Below are 23,614 nucleotides of genomic sequence, written 5' to 3'. Positions count from 1 at the left end.
TTTACAATTAAATTAACAAAGTAGATCAGGCCTATATTGTATTGTATTGTCATCATGTACTGATCACATTAGAGGTTCTACACTCGTTTTCAAGTGTTATAATGTATTTGTATGTATAATGTTAAGAAAACACACCTTTCTATCAATATCTTAAGGAATTACTTTGTTCCTTACAGATTTGCTCGTGGACACACAAGAACATGTAAAACAACGTGTTTCCTTCTACCAAAAAAATCTAAAAAAGTTAGTTGTCAAACCATTTACGTCTGTACCTGAAGGGACATTCCAAATGGAGGATAAGGAGCTTTTCGAAGTATGCTACACACATGTCAGGGTCATAAAAGTGGAGAACACAGAGGTCAGCAGTGAGCATGAGGTCACACAGATGGAGATGAAGAAAGCAGGGCAGGAAATCCAACTCAGTGAAATCTTTAAATCACCTTCTGGACAAAACATCAGAACAGTAATGACAATTGGTATCGCAGGAATTGGCAAATCCTTTCTCGTTCACAAGTTTGTTTCTGACTGGGCAAAGAAAGAAACTGAACTTCCCCATCTCACATTCGTGTTCCAATTCCGCCATCTAAATTTGTTGCAGGGAAAAAAGTTTAGTTTGTCACAACTAATTCACGAATGCATCTACGCAACCCAATTCATCCCGGAAAAGGATCTCAATGATATCTTTACAAAGCTGCAGGAGTCAGGAATCACAGATTATGACAATAGTCCCGTCAAACTTCTGTTTGTGTTTGATGGTCTTGATGAGAGCAAGCTAAAACTACACTTCAAGACAAACAAAGCCATTGACCTTTCCACCTCACTGGAAGTCTTATTGGTAAACCTCATGGAAGGGAAACTGCTACGCTGTGCTCACATCTGGATAACCACACGCCCTGCAGCGGCCAAACAGATCCCTTCACGCTTCGTTGACATAGTGACAGAGGTGACAGGGTTCAGTGATGACAAGAAGAAGGAGTACATCATGAAGAGATTCAGTGATGAGAACCAGGCCAACAGAATCATCTCACACATCAATGAATCAAGGAGCCTCCACATCATGTGTGAAATCCCAGTCTTCTGTTCTATCACCTCCACAGTTCTGAAGGACATGTTGAAGACAGACGAGACAGTAGAGCTGCCCAAGACCCTGACTGAGATGTACGGCCGCTTCCTGTCGGTTCAGACAAGGAGGGATGGGGAGAAGTATGAGACAGAGGTTGATAGAACTGTTCTTCTGAACCTGGCCAGACTGGCGTTTGAACATCTGAAGACAGGCAACCTCATCTTCTACAAAACAGACCTGGAAAAATGTGGATTTGGTATAAAAGAAGCCCCACAGTACTCAGCCTTGTGCAAAGTGATCTTCAAAAAGGACAGTGATTTCAAGGAAGAACCCATCTACTGCTTTGTTCATCTGAGCATTCAGGAGTTTCTTGCTGCAGTTTACCTGTTCCACTGTTTCACAGAGCAGAAGATGAAGGTTTTAGAAACATTCCTGGCTCACTGGAAGATATCCCTGAAATTAAGAAAGGTCCGGTCCCTGGATGACTTCCTGAAATATACCATGCGAAAAGCTCTAAAGAGTGAAAACGGCCACCTGGACCTCTTTGTGCGTTTCCTTCATGGCCTCTCACTGGAGTCCAATCGGCGTCTGTTGAAAGGCCTGCTGGGTCAGACAGAGAACAGCCCAGAGAGCGTCCAGAAAGTCATCCAGAACCTAAAGGAGATGAACACTGAAGCCTCTCCTGACAGATGTATCAACATCTTCCACTGTCTGATGGAGATGAAGGACCAGTCAGTATATCAGGACATCCAAACATACCTGAAGTCAGAGAACAAGAGGGGGGAGACACTCTCTGAGATCCAGTGTTCAGCTCTGGCCTACATGCTGCAGATGTCAGAGGAGGTTCTGGATGAGTTGAAGCTGAGCACATTCAACACATCCTTGGAGGGGCGAAGGAGACTGATCCCAGCTTTGAGGAACTGCATGAAGGCTAAGTTAGTAGTCATGTCAATATCAACACATTAGAACAGTCAAAACCATTCTAAAGCCCTTCAGTCATGTTATACATTTTGACTTGCTTTAATGTATTTATTTTATCTGTTAGGGTTATAGGGGATTGTTTTGACTTAATATATTAAATATAAAACACTTCATATTCATATCATATATATAATACTAGCATTAGTTGTTGTAATATTAGTATTATGGCCCATCACAACAAACATATGATGAGTTGGGACAGATTTGATCACCTGTCAATATTTGCCAGACCCAGAGGGTCGGCCTACATGAGGCTTTGTCCCTATTTCGTCCATACATGGGCATAAATGTCTGTCCATCTTTTGTCCCCCTTTCGTCCCCCTGTTCTTTCATCTATACATGGGCATAGAAGGGACCTCGTATGACGTGACTTTGCATGACACGTCATGCAAAGTCATTCGCATGACATTCAGATTTCAATCACTAGGGGTCTGGCAGTACCAGGTCTCCTGGTTCCCTTGTTTACATCAACCAAAGCAACGTAACCCTTCCCTCATAACTAACTAGGTCTTAATTTGTACCTGCCTGCTGCGCTCCGGGAAATCTAGAAGGTGCTCCGTCACCTCAAATACAAATACGTTTTTCATTTTAGTGTATTTAGTATTAATTAAACTTTCACATTTTCCCCTCAATGTTCCTTCCTGCAATGGAAAAGGACTTTATTATTCACTGTTAGAAAAATGGCCCTTGAGCCAGGTGATCTGACTCTTCCGCTCACGTTAGTTGCATAGGACTCCGCAAGTAAGGCAAAGGCCCCGCCTCCCCCGGGGATAGATAGATAGATAGATAGATTGATAGATAGATAGATAGATAGATAGATAGATAGATAGATAGATAGATAGATAGATAGATAGATAGATAGATAGATAGATATATAGATAGTTTTAGCATCAAAATAGCAGATCTACACAAGCTTACAAGTCGTCACGATGTGACACTCTGTAGATCTTGCAGATCAGCTATTTTCAAAACATGTTGGGGAAAAAAATACATTTTAATTTGGGGGTACTTGACATGAAAGGTTTGAGAACAACACTGGTCTAGAACAACTCTGACAGCTGGGTAGGCACAGTTTTTACAGATTGTTTGATATGGCACTCAACACCAACAACAGCAAAGCTTGGATAGAGATAAACTGCATCATATTTTAGAGAGAAATCTCAATGTATCAATCTCGATGACTTCACTGACTATCATCCACTACATCAGTGATATTATTTACAGCATCACTGCACACATTTGACTATTGTTACAGGGTGAGGGGTTACTAGGGCTATACTATACTATACTGTACATTCAACCTCACATTCCGATATGTATGTGAACATCCCCTTACCTTAGACATAGAATGTAAACGATGAAAATGTACTTTATTGGTCATTATGGTTTATTGTTCATTCTAATCTAGCATTTCACAGCCTTTATGTATTAATGCTGTTTCAAATGATACAGCAACTCAGTGGTTGCATACAGAAGCGATACTGTTAGATTGCAGTATGTATGGGAGAAAGGCTTAGCTTAGTATAAAACGGGGTGTCCATGGCACAACATATTTTCAGATGGAGGTCTGCGGCCATTGAGCATTTTCATGTGACAAAATATAGACTCCTGGGTTAATGTTAAAAGAAGAACATCTTATTTCCCCAGGCTTGTGGTCAGTTAGGTGTTTGAGTGTGTGTGTGTGTGTGTGTGTGTGTGTGTGTGTGTGTGTGTGTGTGTGTGTGTGTGTGTGTGTGTGTGTGTGTGTGTGTGTGTGTGTGTGTGTGTGTGTGTGTGTGTGTTTCTGTGAATGCATACCAAGGTGGAAATACTTAAAGGGATAGTTCACCCAAAAAAGGACTTTTTTTCTATCAATTACACACCCCATGAAGTGTTGAATTCATAAACATTTTTTTTGTTTTTGTCACATTCCTAAGCCAATAATTTGATGACCGGCGGAAAGAGGATAATGTTTCCAATAGGAGACTCAAAGTTGACACTTTGAGTCTCCTACCGGAGCCGCCGCCGATCATCAAATTATTGGCTTAGGAATGCAACAAAAACAAAAAAATCTCCATTAATTCAAGTCTACATGGGGTTTGTAATCGATAGGAAAAAAAGTAATTTTGGGGGTGAACTATCCCTTTAAAGTGAAAGTACTCATCACACAGAATGTATACAAATAATATATATATATCTTTAAATGGCAGATCTACAAGCTCACAAAATGTGTGTGTGTGTGTGTGTGTGTGTGTGTGTGTGTGTGTGTGTGTGTGTGTGTGTGTGTGTGTGTGTGTGTGTGTGTGTGTGTGTGTGTGTGTGTGTGTGTGTGTGTGTGTGCGCGCGTGTTGTATGAAGTATATTTCAGTGGTTTTTCATGTCAAGGACCCTCAAAATGTATTTGTATTTAGCTGCGGACCCCCATCTCAAAATATTTTGTTCCAAAAAATGTTTGCTTTAAAAATATATTCAAAGATTTGCACAAATGTCCTCGATTTTTCAAAAATAGCAGATCTACAAGCTCATAGCGCGGCACTCGGTGCCGCGCTATGAGCTTGTAGATCTGCTATTTTTGAATAGCCAAAGTGTAGAATAATGCTTTTTTGCTCAAATCTAAAAATGACACAGATGCGTCCCAGGTCTTAATTAGTTAAATGTGTTAAAGGGCAGATCTACAAGCTCACAAAGCATGTGTGTGCGTGTGCGTGTGCGTGTGTGTGTGTGTGTGTGTGTGTGTGTGTGTGTGTGTGTGTGTGTGTGTGTGTGTGTGTGTGTGTGTGTGTTCGTGCGTGCGTGCGTACGTGCGTGCGTGCGTGCGTGTGCGCACGCATGCACACTCGCGCGTGTGCATGTGTGTGTATGTGCAAGCATTTGTGCCTTTGTGTGTGCGTCTACAAGCTCATAGCGCGGCACCCGGTGCCGCGATACCAGCTTGTAGATCTGCTATTTTTGAATGAACAAAGTGTAAAATAATGCTTTTTAGCTCAAATCTAAAAATGACACAGATGCGTCCCAGGTCTTAATGGGTTAAATGTGTTATAAAAAAAAAGGACTTGACCAAAGACAGTTAATAAGACAGATTAACATTTTCATGTGTTCATCTCCATTCAGGTTGGATCACTGTGGACTCACAGAGAGATGCTGTGACGATCTGGCCTCCGTTCTCAGCTCTAACTCCTCTAGTCTGACCATCCTGTACCTGTATAATAACGAGCTCCACGATGCAGGCGCTAAGCGTCTCTGTGTTGGACTGAAGAGTCCACATTGTAAACTGGAGAAGCTCGGGTCAGTAGTCCTGAAGTTTGTCACAGTCCTGTCTTTTTCTTCAAGCCTGTGTGTGTGTGTGTGTGTGTGTGTGTGTGTGTGTGTGTGTGTGTGTGTGTGTGTGTGTGTGTGTGTGTGTGCGTGCGCGCGCGCGCGCGCGTGCGTGCATGTGTGTGTGTGTTTCTGTGCATGCATGCCATGGTGGAAATACTTAAAGGGATAGTTCACCCAAAAAAAAACGTATTTTCTATCAATTACACACCCCATGAAGCGTTGAATTCATGGAGATTTTTTTGTTTTTGTCGCATTCCTAAGCCAATAATTTGATGACCGGGGGAAAGAGGATAACGTTTCCAATAGGAGACTCAAAGTTGACACTTTGAGTCTCCTACCGGAGCCGCCACCGATCATCAAATTAATGGCTTAGGAATGCAACAAAAACAAAAAAATCTCCATGAATTCAAGTCTACATGGGTGTGTAATCGATAGGGAAAAAAAGTCATTTTGGGGGTGAACTATCCCTTTAAAGTGAAAGTACTCATCACACAGAATGTATACAAATGATATATATATATTTTGAAATGGCAGATCTACAAGCTCACATAATGTGTGTGTGTGTGTGTGTGTGTGTGTGTGTGTGTGTGTGTGTGTGTGTGTGTGTGTGTGTGTGTGTGTGTGTGTGTGTGTGTGTGTGTGTGTGTGTTGTATGAAGTATATTTCAGTGGTTTCTCATGTCAAGGACCCTCAAAATGTATATGTATTTAGCTGCGGACCCCCATCTCAAAATATTTTGTTCCTGGTACCCCCGCAGAAGCAAAGATTTGAGTTAAAAATGTTTGCTTTAAAAATATATTCAAAGATTTGCACAAATGTCGTAGATTTTTCAAAAATAGCAGATCTACAAGCTCGTAGTGCGGCACCCGGTGCCGCGCTATGAGCTTGTAGATCTCCCAGGTCTTAATGGGTTAAATGTGTTATAAAAAAAAGGACTTGACCAAAGACAGTTAATAAGACAGATTAACATTTTCATGTGTTCATCTCCATTCAGGTTGGAGATCTGTGGACTCACAGAGAGATGCTGTGACGATCTGGCCTCCGTTCTCAGCTCCAACTCCTCTAGTCTGACCATCCTGGACCTGGACCGAAACGAGCTACACGATGCAGGCGCTAAGCGTCTCTGTGTTGGACTGAAGAGTCCACATTGTAAACTGAAGGAGCTCAGGTCAGTAGTCCTGAAGTTTGTCACAGTCCTGTCTTTTTCTTCAAGCCTGTCTGTCTCTCTCCCTGGTGTCTTTTCTTTGGCTTGTAAATCTATGTTGCAGATTGGTCCAGTCAAATTGACTGACATCACGTGATGGATATGAGTCCAAAAATACACAAACTAATTAAACTAGTACATTTTCACCTTCCAAATTGTTCCGACTTCATTTATGTATTTATTTTATGTTTACCAAACAGAAAATGTAGTAGTTTTTCCTGTTCCATGACCACCACGGTACCACCATAACACATTATATAATGCAAGGGTTTTCAAAGTGGGGACCGCGTACCCCCAGGGGTCCTTGAGGGGTTCCAGGGGGTCCCTTTCAAAGTGTGATAATAATAGCACCAACAACTGTTCAATCTACAAGCTCGCAACACGTTGCAACTTTTAACAACATACCTCGTGTATGGGGGTCAATGGCAGAAAATACTTTCAGATGGAGGTTTCATGTGACCAAAATATAGGCTCCTGGGTTAATGTGGTTAAAAGAAGAACATGAAATTTTCCCAGGCCTTTGGCCTGTGTGTGTGTGTGTGTGTGTGTGTGTGTGTGTGTGTGTGTGTTGTGTGTGTGTGTGTGTGTGTGTGTGTGTGTGTGTGTGTGTGTGTGTGTGTGTGTGTGTGTGTGTGTGTGTGTGTGTGTGTGTGTGTGTGTGTGTGTGTGTGTGTTTTTGTGTGTGAGTGTGTTATCTGGTATTAATTAACCCATGAAGGCCTGAGGTTCCGATACTACAAAATGTCTTCTAAATCCTAACAGTTTTTTTGAAAAAACTTATGTTGGTATATCAGTGGTTTTTAAACTTTTTCATGTCAAGGACCCCCAAAATGTATATGTATTTAGTCGCGGACCCCCATCTAAAAATATTTTTTGTTCCAGGGACCCCCCAGGAGAAAAACATTGAGTTACAAATGTTCATTTTCAAAATATATTCAAAGATTTGCACAAATTTCCTCGATTTTTCCAAAATAGCAGATCTACAAGCTTGTAGCGCGGCACTCGGTGCCGCGCTACGAGAACCTTGGGGTGGTTCCAGGGGGTCTGCATCAAAATGTGATAATAATAGCACCAACAACTGTTCAATCTACAAGATCACAACACGTTGCAACTTTAACAACATAAATCGTGTATGGGGGTCCATGGCACAACATATTTGCAGATGGAGGTCTGCGGCCATGAAGCATTTTCATGTGACCAAAATATGGACTCCTGGGTTAATGTGGTTCAAAGAAGAACATCTTATTTTCCCAGGCCTGTGCGTGCGTGCGTGCGTGCGTGCGTGCGTGCGTGCGTGCGTGCGTGCGTGCCTGTGTGTGGTGTCACTGTGTGTGTGTGTGTGTGTGTGCGTGTGCGTGTGCGTGTGCGTGTGCGTGTGTGTGTGTGTGTGTGTGTGTGTGTGTGTGTGTGTGTGTGTGTGTGTGTGTGTGTGTGTATGTGTGTGTGTGTGTGTGCATGCATGCGTGCCTTTGTGTGTGCTTGCTGTATGAACTGAAGTGAAATGTATTATGATTTGTATTGTGGAATAGTGGTTTATAAATGCTTTATGTGTGTTTGTGGTTGGATGGGGTGGTGGCTGCACTTTGTATATCTGTTTATTTATAATTATTTGTTATTTTATTGTGAAGCACACTGTGCACACGCACACACGCACTCTGTGTGCGTGTGCGTGTGCGTGTGCGTGTGCGTGTGCGTGTGTGTGCGTGTGCGTGCGCGTGCGTGTGCAGGTGCATGTGCATGTGCATGTGCATGTGCATGTGCATGTGCATGTGCATGTGCGAGTGTGGTGTCACTGTGGGGTGTGTGTGCGTGCGTGCATGCATTTGTGTGTGTCTGGTTGTATGAAGTATATTTCAGTGGTTTTCAAACTTTTTCATGTCAAGGACCCTCAAAATGTATATGTATTTAGCCGCGGACCCTCATCTTGAAATATTTTGTTCCAGGGGCACCACCGAAAGCAAAGATTTGAGTTACAAATGTTCGCTTTAAAAATATATTCAAACATTTGCACAAATTTCCTCAATTTAAAAAAAACATAGCAGATCTACAAGCTCATAGCGCGGCACTCGGTGCCGCGCTATGAGCTTGTAGATCTGCTATTTTTGAATATGGCCAAAGTGTAAAATAATGCTTTTTAGCTCAAATCTAAAAATGACACAGATGCGTCCCAGGTCTTAATGGGTTAAATGTCTTATACAAAAAAAAAGGACTTGACTAAAGACAGTTAATAAGACAGATTAACATTTTCATGTGTTCATCTCCATTCAGGTTGGAGAACTGTGGACTCACAGAGAGATGCTGTGACGATCTGGCTTCCGCTATCAGCTCCAACTCCTCTAGTCTGACCATCCTGTACCTGTCTGGTAACACGCTCCACGATGCAGGCGCTAAGCGTCTCTGTGTTGGACTGAAGAGTCCACATTGTAAACTGAAGGGGCTCTGGTCAGTAGTCCTGAAGTTTGTCACAGTCCTGTCTTTTTCTTCAAGCCTGTCTGTCTCTCTCCCTGGTGTCTTTTCTTTGGCTTGTAAATCTATGTTGCAGATTGGTCCAGTCAAATCGACTGACATCACGTGATGATATGAGTCCAAAAATACACAAACTAATGAAACGAATACAGTTTCACCTTCCAAATTGTTCCGACTTAATTTATGTATTTATTTAATGTTTACCAAACAGAAAATGTAGTAGTTTTTCCTGTTCCATGACCACCACGGTACCACCATAACACATTATATAATGCAAGGGTTTTCAAAGTGGGGTCCGCGTACCCCCAGGGGTCCTTGAGGGGTTCCAGGGGGTCCCTTTCAAAATGTGATAATAATAGCACCAACAACTGTTCAACCACTTTAACTCTATATCGGCTATTTGAAATCTACAAGCTCGCAACACGTTGCAACTTTTAACAACATACCTAGTGTATGGGGGTCCATGGCAGAAAATACTTTCAGATGGAGGTTTCATGTGACCAAAATATAGGCTCCTGGGTTAATGTGGTTAAAAGAAGAACATGAAATGTTCCCAGGCCTTTGGCCTGTGTGTGTGTGTGTGTGTGTGTGTGTGTGTGTGTGTGTGTGTGTGTGTGTGTGTGTGTGTGTGTGTGTGTGTGTGTGTGTGTGTGTGTGTGTGTGTGAGTGTGTTATCTGGTTTTAATTAACCCATTAAGGCCTGAGGTTCCGATACTACAAAATGTCTTCTAAATCCTAACAGTTTTTTTGAAAAAACGTATGTTGTTATATCAGTGGTTTTCAAACTTTTTCATGTCAAGGACCCCCAAAATGTATATGTATTTAGCCGCGGACCCCCTTCTAAAAATATTTTTTGTTCCAGGGACCCCCCAGGAGAAAAACATTGAGTTACAAATGTTCGTTTTCAAAATATATTCAAAGATTTGCACAAATTTCCTCGATTTTTCCAAAATAGCAGATCTACAAGCTCGTAGCGCGGCACTCGGTGCCGCGCTACGAGCTTGTAGATCTGCTATTTTTGAATAGCCAAAGTGTAAAATAATGCTTTTTAGCTCAAATCTAAGAATAAAAAACACTAAAAACACAGATGCGTCTCAGGTCTTAATGGGTTAAATGTGTTATAAAAAAAAGGACTTGACCAAAGACAGTTAATAAGACAGATTAACATTTTCAAGTGTTCATCTCCATTCAGGTTGGAGATCTGTGGACTCACAGAGAGATGCTGTGACGATCTGGCCTCCGTTCTCAGCTCCAATTCCTCTAGTCTGACACGCCTGTACCTGTCCCGTAACGCGCTCCACGATGCAGGCGCTAAGCGTCTCTGTGTTGGACTGAAGAGTCCACATTGTAAACTGGTGTATCTCAGGTCAGTAGTCTTGAAGTTTATCACAGTCCTGTCTTTTTCTTCAAGCCTGTCTGTCTCTCTCCCTGGTGTCTTTTCTTTGGCTTGTAAATCTATGTTGCAGATTGGTCCAGTCAAATTGACTGACATCACGTGATGGATATGAGTCCAAAAATACACAAACTAATTAAACTTATACATTTTCACCTTCCAAATTGTTCCAACTTCATTTATGTATTTATTTTATGTTTACAAAACAGAAAATGTAGTAGTTTTTCCTGTTCCATGACCACCACGGTACCACCATAACACATTATATAATGCAAGGGTTTTCAAAGTGGGGTACCCCCAGGGGTCCTTGAGGGGTTCCAGGGGGTCCCTTTCAAAATGTGATAATAATAGCACCAACAACTGTTCAACCACTTTAACTCTATATCGGCTATTTGAAATCTACAAGCTCGCAACACGTTGCAACTTTTAACAACATACCTCGTGTATGGGGGTCCATGGCAGAAAATACTTTCAGATGGAGGTTTCATGTGACCAAAATATGGGCTCCTGGGTTAATGTGGTTAAAAAAAGAACATGAAATGTTCCCAGGCCTTTGGTCTGTGTGTGTGTGTGTGTGTGTGTGTGTGTGTGTGTGTGTGTGTGTGTGTGTGTGTGTGTGTGTGTGTGTCTGTGTGTCTGTGTGTGTGTGTGTGTGTGTGTGTGTGTGTGTGTGTGTGTGTGTGTGTGTGTGTATCTGTGAGTGTGTTATCTGGTATAGGCCTGAGGTTCCGATTCTACAAAATGTCTTCTAAATCCTAACAGTTTTTTGAAAAAACTTATGTTGTTATATCAGTGGTTTTCAAACTTTTTCATGTCAAGGACCCCCAAAATGTATATATTAGCCGCGGCAAAGGCCATCAAAAAATGTTTTTTTTCCAGGGACCCCCCAGGAGAAAAAAAAAGAGTTACAAATGTTCGCTTTAAAAATGTATTCAAAGATTTGCACAAACTGCCTCGATTTTTCAAAAATAGCTCGTAGCCGCGGTACGAGAACCTTGGGGTGGTTCCAGGGGGTCCGCATCAAAATGTGATAATAAGAGCACCAACAACTGTTCAACCACTTGAAATCTACAAGCTCACAACATGTTGCAACTTTAACAACATAAATCGTGTATGGGGGTCCATGGCACACACAAAGTACCAGATATTTATACAAAAGATTTGAAAGACGCTCTTTTGGGTCAGAGCTCCTCCTGTCCCTATTTTCAACCAATCACAGGCTGATCCGTCGTGGCCGAGCGGACAGCCAACTGCGCATACTAATAGGGTCACACATGAGAATCAATTCAACAATAATCTGCTTTCAGTACAGAACCACATTTCACAATTAAGTTTCATTATGAGATTAATACTTTGCACATTATACCCTTTAAAATGACACCAAGGATCATGTTCCCATTCATCTGTAAACAATAGTTACTCAATGAGGCTTTTAATAACGCAGGAATCAATTCAGAGTGGATACTCTTTACTTCTCCTGGCTTCTACTTTAGTTAAAATTACACAGGCCCTAGTTAAAGACTTTGTTCATTTTACTTCAGTATATGTTTTCACCAAAGATAGTAGTTACACACTCAAAGCAACTTTGTGTTGTATCCAAGTGATTTGAGTAAGTTTGTAGCATATGCTGGCTTTTGGACACAGTTCCTGAAAGGCCATTCAAACAGGTAGACCTATGCTAAATAGATTCACAGGAGGAGAGAGCCTCAAAGGAGATGATCACAATAAGACAAAAGCTTCCCTTCCTGGTGCAAACACAAGTCTCTTTGGTTAACCAAGGCGAGGTGTTTGCCTTTGTCTCCCCAAACACCCATTTGGTCGTCTCTCCCAGCAAATGGTCGGTCTCTCTGTTATGCCATTTTAAAGAACCTTTTGCTCATTTTTATGTATGATTATGGCTGGAATATACAACAAGCTCAAATCTAAAAATGACATATATGCGTCTCAGGTCTTAATGGGTTAAATGTGTCATAAAAAAAAGGACTTGACCAAAGACAGTTAATAAGACAGATTAACATTTTCATGTGTTCATCTCCATTCAGGTTGAAGCACTGTGGACTCACAGAGATATGCTGTGACGATCTGGCCTCCGCTATCAGCTCTAACTCCTCTAGTCTGACCATCCTGAACCTGAAGGGTAACGAGCTCCACGATGCAGGCGCTAAGCGTCTCTGTGTTGGACTGAAGAGTCCACATTGTAAACTGGAGGAGCTCGAGTAAGTAGTCCTGAAGTTTGTCACAGTCCTGTCTTTTTCTTCAAACCTGTCTGTCTCTCTCCCTGGTGTCTTTTCTTTGGCTTGTAAATCTATGTTGCAGATTGGTCCAGTCAAATTGACTGACATCACAAGATGATATGAGTCCAAAAATACACAAACTAATTAAACTAATACATTTTCACCTTCCAAATTGTTCCGACTACATTTATGTTTTTAATTTATGTTTACCAAACAGAACATGTAGTAGTTTTTCCTGTTCCATGACCACCACGGTACCACCATAACACATTATATAATGCAAGAGTTTTCAAAGTGGGGTCCGCGTACCCCCAGGGGTCCTTGAGGGGTTCCAGGGGGTCCGCATCAAAATGTGATAATAATAGCACCAACAACTGTTCAATCTACAAGCTCATAACACGTTGCAACTTTTAACAGACATACCTCGTGTATGGGGGTCCATGGCAGAAAATACTTTCAGATGGAGGTTTCATGTGACCAAAATATGGGCTCCTGGGTTAATGTGGTTAAAAGAAGAACATGAAATGTTCCCAGGCCTTTGGTCTGTGTGTGTGTGTGTGTGTGTGTGTGTGTGTGTGTGTGTGTGTGTGTGTGTGTGTGTGTGTGTGTGTGTGTGTGTGTGTGTGTGTGTGTGTGTGTGTGTGTGTGTGTGTGTGTGTGAGTGTGTTATCTGGTATTAACCCATTAAGGCCTGAGGTTCCGATTCTACAAAATGTCTTCTAAATCCTAACAGTTTTTTGAAAAAAACTTATGTTGTTATATCAGTGGTTTTCAAACTTTTTCATGTCAAGGACCCCCAAAATGTATATGTATTTAGCCGCGGCAAAGGCCATCAAAAAATATTTTGTTCCAGGGACCCCCCAGGAGAAAACAAATGAGTTACAAATGTTCGCTTTAAAAATATATTCAAAGATTTGCACAAACTGCCTCGATTTTTCAAAAATAGCTCGTAGCCGCGCTACGAGAACCTTGGGGTGGTTCCAGGGAGTCCGCATCAAAATGTGATAATAATAGCATCAACAACTGTTCAACCACTTTAACTCTATATCGGCTATTTGAAATCTACAAGCTCACAACACGTTGCAACTTTAACACCATAAATCGTGTATGGGGGTCCATGGCACAACATATTTTCAGATGGAGGTCTGCGGCCATTGAGCATTTTCATGTGACCAAAATATGGACTCCTGGGTTAACCCATTAAGACCTGGAACGCATTTGTGTCACTTTAGATTTCTTTGGCTATTCAAAAATAAATAGCAGATATACAAGCTCATAGCGCGGCACCGAGTGCCGCGTTATGAACTTGTAGATCTGCTGGGATTTTATTGTGAAGCACACTGAGTGTATCTGGTATTAACCCATTAAGGCCTGAGGTTTCATTCTACAAAATGTCTTCTAAATCCTAACAGTTTTTTTGAAAAAACTTGTGTTGCTATATCAGTGGTTTTCAAACTTTTTCATGTCAAGGACCCCCAAAATGTATATGTATTTATCCGCGGACCCCCATCTCAAAATATTTTGTTCCAGGGACCCCCCAGAAGCAAAGATTTGAGTTACAAATGTTCACCATAAAAATACATTAAAAGATTTGCACAAATGTCCTCGATTTAAAAAAAATAGCAGATCTACAAGCTCATAGCGCGGCACCGAGTGCCGCGCTATGAGCTTTTCAACCTCCAAATTGTTCCGACTTCATTTATGTATTTATTCTATGTTTACCAAACAGAAAATGTAGTAGTTTTTCCTGTTCCATGACCACCACGATACCACCATATATAATGCAAGAGTTTTCAAAGTGGGGTCCGCGTACCCCCAGGGGTCCTTGAGGGTGTTCCAGAGGGTCTGCATCAAAATGTGATAATAATAGCACCAACAACTGTTCAATCTACAAGGTCACAACACGTTGCAACTTTTACAACATAAATCGTGTATGGGGGTCCATGGCCAAACCCCCAAAATGTATATGTATTTAGCCGTGGACCCCCATCTCAAAATATTTTGTTCAAGGGACCCCCCACAAGCAAAGATTTGAGTTACAAATGTTCGCTTTAAGAATATATTCAAAGATTTGCACAAATATCCTCGATTTCTCAAAAATAGCAGATCTACAAGCTCGTAGCGCGGCACTCTGTGCCGCGCTATGAGCTTGTAGATCTGCTATTTTTGAATAGCCAAAGTGTAAAATAATGCTTTTTAGCTCAAATCTAAAAATGACACAGATGCGTCCCAGGTCTTAATGGGTTAAATGTCTTATACAAATAAAAAGGACTTGACCAAAGACAGTTAATAAGACAGATTAACATTTTCATGTGTTCATCTCCATTCAGGTTGGAGAGCTGTGGACTCACAGAGAGATGCTGTGACGACCTGGCCTCCGTTCTCAGCTCCAACTCCTCTAGTCTGACCATCCTGCACCTGTCTATTAACGCGCTCCACGATGCAGGCGCTAAGCGTCTCTGTGTTGGACTGAAGAGTCCACATTGTAAACTGGTGGAGCTCAGGTCAGTAGTCCTGAAGTTCGTCACAGTCCTGTCTTTTTCTTCAAGCCTGTCTGTCTCTCTCCCTGGTGTCTTTTCTTTGGCTTGTAAATCTATGTTGCAGATTGGTCCAGTCAAATTGACTGACATCACGTGATTATATGAGTCCAAAAATACTAATTAAACTAAATACATTTTCACCTTCCAAATTGTTCCAACTTCATTTATGTATTTATTTTATGTTTACCAAACAGAAAATGTAGTAGTTTTTCCTGTTCCATGACCACCACGATACCACCATAACACATTATATAATGCAAGAGTTTTCAAAGTGGGGTCCTGGGACCCCGTGAGGTGGTTCCAGGGGGTCCGCATCAAAATGTGATAATAATAGCATCAACAACTGTTCAACCACTTTAACTCTATATCGGCTATTTGAAATCTACAAGCTCACAACATGTTGCAACTTTAACAACATAAATCGTGTATGGGGGTCCATGGCACAACATATTTTCAGATGGAGGTCTGCGGCCATTGAGCATTTTCATGTGACCAAAATATGGACTCCTGGGTTAACCCATTAAGACCTGGAACGCATCTGTGTCACTTTAGATTTCTTTGGCTATTCAAAAATAGCAGATATACAAGCTCATAGCGTGGCACCGAGTGCCGTGCTATGAGCTTGTAGATCTGTTGGGATTTTATTGTGAAGCACACTGAGTGTATCTGGTATTAACCCATTAAGGCCTTAGGTTCCGATTCTACAAAATGTCTTCTAAATCCTAACAGTTTAAAAAAAAAACTTATGTTGCTATATCAGTGGTTTTCAAACTTTTTCATGTCAAGGACCCCCAAAATGTATATGTATTTATCCGCGGACCCCCATCTCAAAATATTTTGTTCCAGGGACCCCCCAGAAGCAAAGATTTGAGTTACAAATGTTCGCCTTAAATATATATTAAAAGATTTGGAGATACTGGAGTATTTGTAATTGTCAATACTTTTACTTCTACTCCATTATATTACATCTCAGAAGCAAATATTGTAGTCTTAATTTACTACTATTACTACTACTATTATTATCACATTTTGATGGGGACCCCTTGGAACCCCCTCAAGGGGTCGCCGAACCCTGTGTTATGGTGGTACCGTGGTGGTCATGGAACAGGAAAAACTACTACATAATTGTTTTATTGGCTTAAAGGGATAGTTCACCCTCAAAATGACTTTTTTGCTATCGATTATAGTCACCTCATGGAGACTTGAATTCATGGATATCTTTATTTTTTCTCGGATTTCTAAGCCAATAATTTGATGACCGGCGGCGGTTCCGGTAGGAGACACAAATACTCTCCTTTGTATCTCCTACCGGAAACGCTGCCTACCTTAGGAATGCGACAAAAAAAAATATAGATATATCCATGAATTCAAGTCTCCATGGTTGACTAAAACAAAAAAAAAAGTATTTTTCTTTAAGTAGCCTACTTCTCTACTGTGCGTGTTCATAATATAGGATGATGTATTTGCACTATATTAGCCATACTGGTGACAGTAGATTAATAGTGTTGCCTTTTGACAATTTGTTGATCTGTGAGCCCACCTGCTATTCACAGAGAATACAGGATAGGTGGGCACTAGGGACATCTGGGCACCTTGATGTAAAATTGGCTGTTTTTTCCAAAATGTTAAAAATATAAATATTTGAAAAATGTTCTTAAAGGAGGAGTTCACCCAAAAAAATATGTATTTGCTATCAATTGCACACCCCATGAAGCCTTGAATGCATGGATTTATTTTGTTTTTTGTCGCATTCCTGAGCCAATAATTTGATGCCCGGGTGTATTTCCGCTAGGAGACACAAATATTCTATACTTTGTGTCTCCTACCTAATACATTAGCCGGTAGGAGACAAGAATCAAATTATTAGCTTAGGAATGCGACAAAAACACAAATAAATCCATGGATTCAAGGCTTCATGGGGTGTGCAATTGATAGAAAATAAGTCATTTTTTGGGTGAACTACTCCTTTAAGTAATGTAAAGTAGTCTATACATGATGTGAACATGCACGGTACATCATTATCAGACTTGATTTTATCCTTCAACTTCTTGTTTATATCCAAAAATGACTGGATATACAGGTTTTGTAGCAATTGTAGAAATATTAGACCTTAATTGTCGAATGTTTAAGCATGTTCTAATCATGTATACTTCATAGCCAATGAAACAAATTGCCAATTTAACACAGAGGTCCCCCCAAATTGTCAAATATTACATAAGAAAGAGGCGCTTTGCGAGGCGTTGTGAGCATGTAGATCAGCTATTTCCCCCTCCCTATGACACAATCTTGCCCCCCTCTCGCCTACAGTGTATGCTATAGTGTGTGTCTGTCTGTCTGTCTGTCTGTCTGTCTGTCTGTCTGTCTGTCTGTCTGTCTGTCTGTCTGTATGTCACACACACACACACACACACACACACACACACACACACACACACACACACACACACACACACACACACACACACACACACACACACACACACACACACACACACACACACACACACTCTCTCTCTCTCTCCTGGTAGACTCTGTGGTCAGATCAGTTCATAGTGATGTTGACTTCTAATATGTTAAAACTATAATAATGTGTGTTTAGCTTTAGTTTTCTTCATGAATATACAAACAATCCTTTTCTAGTCTCCATTCTCTTGTATTCATTTGTTTCAGGTTGGAGCACAACAAACTCACAGAGGAATGCATAAAGGAGTTATCAGTTCTCAGCTCCAACACATCCTGTGAGATAACATTCTAAAACTGTCCACCACATCAGTGTGAGAACTGTGTAGCTGTGATGTGAGCTGATGTGGGAGGAGAGTCACAGTAGCAGGTGTGTCATTAGTAAGTCAGCAGCACACACAGGGTTAAATGTGGTGTCAACGAGGACCATGATCTGCTTGGCCTGCAGCCCACCTGCTGGGACCACCAGGTCAAGCGGCGTACAGGCACACACACACACACACACACACAGGCATGTTTTGTGCCGTTTTCCTCACTTCAGTTGGTGGAGACGCACCCAGATAGACCAATGGTTCTCAAACTGTGGGTCGAGACCCCCAGAGACCCCCAGGGGTCCTCAAATGTTTTTTTTTTCCTTTAGGAGTTGGGGGTGGGGGGGTAAACAGATCAACATGCACTAAACTGTATGTATCTGCACACCGTACTGTGTATCTGCACACTAATTACTTTTAAATAAAAAAATGGTCAAACGTTGGCCAAATTGTCAAATATTACCTAAGAAAGAGGTAAATAACTCCTACAATTCCAAGTGCTTGTCATGGTGGGGGGTCTACACACCCTGATGAAGACCACTGTTGAAAACCTTCATCATTAAAACCACTGTCAGTGTTTGTACAGCAGTCTACACACCCTGATGAAGATAACTTGTCGAAATGTTGATCAATAAAATTATATAAATGGAGTTACATTGAGTGTGTGCTATTCTTCTCTGTTTCAACTCATCATTGTACCTACAGTTTATACATGTTATTTAATACATGACAAGTGTTTTTACAAATACAGCTCCAAACAAATATGGATACATGTTGATAATAATACCATCAACAATGAAGGTGCTTGTAATAAGCATGAATTAACATTTACCATTAACCAATCTTTGTTTTATGGTTGTTTGTACAGTTTGTTGCGTGTTGTTCTATGTCTCAAAGTAGACCACAATGGAAACAAGACTCAGCTTTTTTCCACATTGGGAGATTTTTTTAAAACAATTATTATATTATATTAACAGTTGATAAGGCACTTGTAAAGTCCTTACAAGATGCTTACTAGCATTATTAAATGTGAATAAGGCTATATAAGTCATAATAATAGCATTGCAAACACACTTATTGATATGTTATAAGATGTGTAAATACACTTATAAGAACATGGGGTTCTAGCAGTAAAAGCCATAATATTAGACGTGGCTGAAGTTCAAACAGTTCATGCTTGTGTCTTTGTCAGCTGTAGGTGAGTTGTCTGCTGAACCTCTGCCTTTCTCCCACATCACATAGTGACACAAATAAAGCATCTAAATGAGCTGGAGTGAATGAATAAGCATTGGTTCATGAATCGTGATAACAGAATACTACATCATCTACAGCACTTATTGTTGAAACATGTTCTCATCTAAGCTTTAGTAAGAAGAGAAGCATAGGAGAAACACATTTCTTCCTTTCATACACACTCATAAAGGGGAGAGCGTGAACTCAGTCCCCCACTAGCAGAAATGATGCAGTGGAGATTCCTCTGTTTGAGGGATTCACAGTGGTGAGTGTGGTCTGAGTGCAATGGGACTATGCCTTGTTCAGGGTGAACGTCCATGGTGATCAACATTCACCCCGGACATTTTACTCATTATGGATATCAACTGACGGCCAAAAAGTACTCATTTTCTCCAAACACAGACAATATCAAATGCAGTGGTGGAAAGTAACTAGGTACGTTTACTCAAGTACTGTAGGTTAAGTACAAATTTTTGCAATTTCTACTTTACTGGAGTATTTAAAATGTCAGTTATTTTACTTCTACTCCACTACATCTCAGATGAAAATATTGTACGTTTACTCCACTACAATTATTTGAAACCTTTAGTTACTAGTTACTTTGTAGATTTTTATTATTATTACAAAACATACATTACCCACTTCAGCCCTATATACATTTTGGCTATTTGAAAATAGCCGATCTAGAAGCTCACAATGCGTTGCGATGCGACGCATTGTGAGCTTGTAGATCGGCTATTTTCAAAAGATTTTTATATATTTCATACTTTCGAAACCTTGTGAAATCCATAATGAGTACTTTATACTTTTGGTACTTTAATTCCATTTTATACTTTTACTCAAGTATTTTTTTTATTTCGGACTTTTACTTGTAACAGAGTATTTCTAAATTGCAGTATTGATACTTTTACTTCAGTAAAAGAGTACTGATTTTTGACACTTATATGACTCAATCTAAGATTTGCCTATGAGGTTTCCAATACAAAAAAAGAACCGTGTGTCCCAGAGGTAGTGGGAGTTAAGTCAGGACTTCAGTACTCTATTGAATCATCAAACAGTCCAGATCATAATGATTGAAGACACCAACAGAGCATGGAAGTAAGTTCTTTACTAAAAACAAACCATGCAAAGGTCTTTTAAATGATCTTTTTTTTAAGTCAGGCATTGTATCTACATAATCACACACACACAGAGAAGGGCTACATGAGAAAACATCAACAGACTACGTTATAGCTTCTGGGACTCGTGGAAACACACGCGTTACAAAACAATGCAATAAAATAACTTTTTGATAGAAAATACACCGCTCCTTTCTCATTTACATTTGTTTTAAATAATGATATAAAGTCTCTTCTGGACTGTCTAAAGTATGGGCGTGTACACAGTGAAATCCTGATGCTAATTTAACTCTGAACGTGTACAAATAGACCAATAAAGGGTCCATGTTAATTGACACCCCCGGTGTTGCTGTGTAGCTTGCAGTATCTAACTAGAACAAACTATGACAATAGCAAATTACAGGCTAAATAATGACCACCTGGCTATAATTTATATGCTGTCATACAACAGTTTAATACATCAGACTTAAAGGTGCTGTAAGTGATATTTTCTCTGGTTAAAACTACGTTTCTTTGTTAAAAAGTTACACTTAATAAAACTGTTAGGCAGGTTTCTGAACTGTCCACAGCCCTCCTCTGAGACACAGAAATGGTGCCATCTCATAATGAGCATTAGTGAGGACCAATTATATGGAGATACGGTTGAAGAAAGTTCTCCTTTAATCCGCTGAAATGTTACATAAAGCATTGATCATTTTTATGCCACTATAAACTGCGAGGCGGGAACTTTTTTGTCTGCTTCGACTCTTTATTTATACTTTGTTGTACGATAGGAGTATAAAACCATACCTAACATAACACACATAATTTCCTATAGATTTAGATCTCTGCATTGTTATAAAAAAAGGACATTTGTCAGCAAATAGTGTCATGGAGCTCTTCCATTAATGGTGTGGTCGACACACAGACAGAGAAGTTACTGCTACAAGATAAGGCATCATACACTAAACATAAAATGACACCAACTAGGCTCTGTGTACAGGACATTGTGTCTCTTCCTTACTTCCTTCACAGGCCTTAGCACTTAAGCTAATTAAGGCTCTGATCCATTTAGTGTAGCACAGCGTGTTTCTCAAACGTTTTCATTTCAAGGACCCCCATAACTCTGAAAGGGTACAAATGGAACCATCCATTTGTACACTCTCAGAGTTACACACCCGTAAGGGGCCATTTGGAAGCTCCCTCAAGTGAAATAAGGATTCAAACTGATTTGAGTGTCACTGCGTAATGAGGTTGCACATTTACTGTATGTGCACTGCACACAGGAGTTACACTCCTGTGTGAGGCAGATTTCTGCATTAAGGTGCACTTCACTCTGCTCACCCGGGTAAGAATGTTTTATTTTATTACGTGCACGTAATGTAGTGTATTATTTTATTGTTACCCACTGTATTAATGTATTGGTCCCTTGAACTGTTCACCTTGAATGCCATGTCAGGGCATTGTTGAGTGCAGTATAGCCTACTACAGTAATTGTGTTTATTTTGCAGTGAAACTATGAACCTGATGCATTGGTGTGGTGTGTTCTACCTGCTCTTAATGATGCACCGTATGGAGGCAAAAATGTGATTGTGTTAAAGGACCAGTTTCATATTGGCAGTGGCCTAATTTGTGTATATATATTTAATGTGAAATAAATGTTATATTTTGTCAATCATGTATCTTCACTAAGCCTCCCAAACCAGTTTTTAAGCTCTGTTTTACAAACCTGTGTTTAAAGCCTTAAATGGTTGTTTGTGCAATTCTAACTGGCGTAGTCAGTAGTTTTTATGTATTTAGTAACCCCTAAATAGTCCATTTGGTTACATATCTGTGTTAATTGGGTTCCAAAATTGAAGGAGTATGAATGGCTCCAAAAAAAAAAGATTCCATATAAACTCACATTACCAGGCTTTTTATGCTTTCTGTTCCAAACAAATGTAACACGCTCACAGCTTTTCCGTATCCGCTATTGACCCAGACCGGATCAGCAACCGGAAAACAAATTGATCCGAGTCTAATCACATAACAGCTGCCACTTCCAGACACATGAAATCGAATACAAGTTGACGACTATTAATAAAACTAAAGTATTGGACGGAGGCAATCATTAAAATGATTCAGATATTCAGGTCCGGTTAAATAAAGTAATATCTGTTGTAGGTACTAGGTATGGTCCGCCAAATCTTTGTGTGATAGGATTTCGTTTTTTTTACATTAACGACTTGAACCCTAGAATTCCTTTTCTGAGGAGAACATTAGCCGAAAATAGCCCATCTACAAGCTCTCAACGCCTCGCGCTGCGAGGCGTTGAGAGCTTGTAGATCGGCTATTTTTGGCAAAGAAGCTATAGGTGTAGAGGGAAAAAAGAGCAGACGAAGTCTTTTTTTTTTTAATACAATATAGAGTAGGGGGTCCCTGCTTCATTTCTCTCTCAGCTAGGGGGGTCCTTGGCCTGAAAACGTTGAAGACCCCTTCCCTATTGTATCCAGCGAATGTGGGGCCTCCACTTACAAAAAACCTCATAATATTTATCAACAGAAAAGGGGCCTATTGAGCCCACTTCCAAAAGCACTTTCACTTCTTCCCATAGAACAAGGGTCTGCAAACATTTTAGGTTGTGACCCCCCAAAATAATCATATACTGTATGAACCCCCCACCCTGACAGGCACTTGGAATTGTAGGAGTTTAGGCATTACATTTAGTTTGACTCGGTTCCACAGATAGATATTGTGCAAATAGCTGAACTAGCTCATAACGCAAAATGTTTGCCCCTTTTTTAGGTATGAGATTGTGTCAGAGAGGGAGAGCGAGACTCGTTTTTCTCGTTCCTCCCTGCATATCTCAAGAAGGTGGGACGTAGTGGGGTCAACGGCTAAGCTCAATGCACATACAAGTCAATGAGTGGATTGTCATCTATTTGTGCTGCGGACTCAAACGCTCCAACAACGCTGAAAGGTACAGTGATTTAGTGCATGATTTAACATTGTTTTTTTGCTTAACTAGAGAGAAAGAGAGAGAGGGAGAATGATCTTGTTGTACTTGTGTGCCAGCCGTCACCTGTCAGATATTGCTGAGTGAGGACAAACCACATTGTTGTTAACGCCTCTAGTCATCTCGTATCTCTTGCTTTGCTGCCTTAACAATAAGATTGTCTGAAGGTTTTTTTTTTTTTTTTTTACCTCACACTGTGTCATATTTACGTTAGCGAAGGATTACGTTTGTGACGTCACTAAAATCCTCTGTGCTCATTTAATTCTGAAAGTGTAAAAATGACCCAAATGGACCAGGCACATTTGGGTCAAATATGACATTTACCACTAGAACCTTATCG

The 23,614-nt window shown here is 40.5% G+C and overlaps 1 protein-coding gene across 10 annotated transcripts in view; it reads left to right on the top strand.

Moving 5' to 3' along the window:
* LOC311052606 (ribonuclease inhibitor-like) overlaps positions 1-18,232 on the top strand; it is a 436,715-nt gene extending 418,483 nt beyond the window's left edge. Inside the window, exons 5-12 of one of the 10 annotated variants that reach the window (XM_084067635.1) lie at positions 177-1,998; positions 5,135-5,308; positions 6,336-6,509; positions 8,814-8,987; positions 10,204-10,377; positions 12,447-12,620; positions 14,969-15,142; positions 17,849-18,232. In XM_084067635.1, the coding sequence (XP_083923761.1) occupies positions 177-1,998; positions 5,135-5,308; positions 6,336-6,509; positions 8,814-8,987; positions 10,204-10,377; positions 12,447-12,620; positions 14,969-15,142; positions 17,849-17,933 (2,951 nt within the window). In that variant the 3' untranslated portion in view covers positions 17,934-18,232. The remainder of the gene's footprint in view (positions 1-176; positions 1,999-5,134; positions 5,309-6,335; positions 6,510-8,813; positions 8,988-10,203; positions 10,378-12,446; positions 12,621-14,968; positions 15,143-17,848) is intronic. The other 9 variants (XM_084067636.1, XM_084067639.1, XM_084067638.1 and 6 more) reach the window with 9 other exon arrangements.
* The last annotated feature ends 5,382 nt before the right edge of the window (positions 18,233-23,614 follow it).

The sequence above is a fragment of the Gymnoscopelus microlampas genome, assembly GCF_963454915.1.
Source record: "Gymnoscopelus microlampas genome assembly, chromosome: 9".
In the NCBI taxonomy this organism is placed as follows: domain Eukaryota; kingdom Metazoa; phylum Chordata; class Actinopteri; order Myctophiformes; family Myctophidae; genus Gymnoscopelus; species Gymnoscopelus microlampas.
Note: the sequence above shows the minus strand (reverse complement) of the source record. Positions and strands in the feature narration are given on the sequence as shown.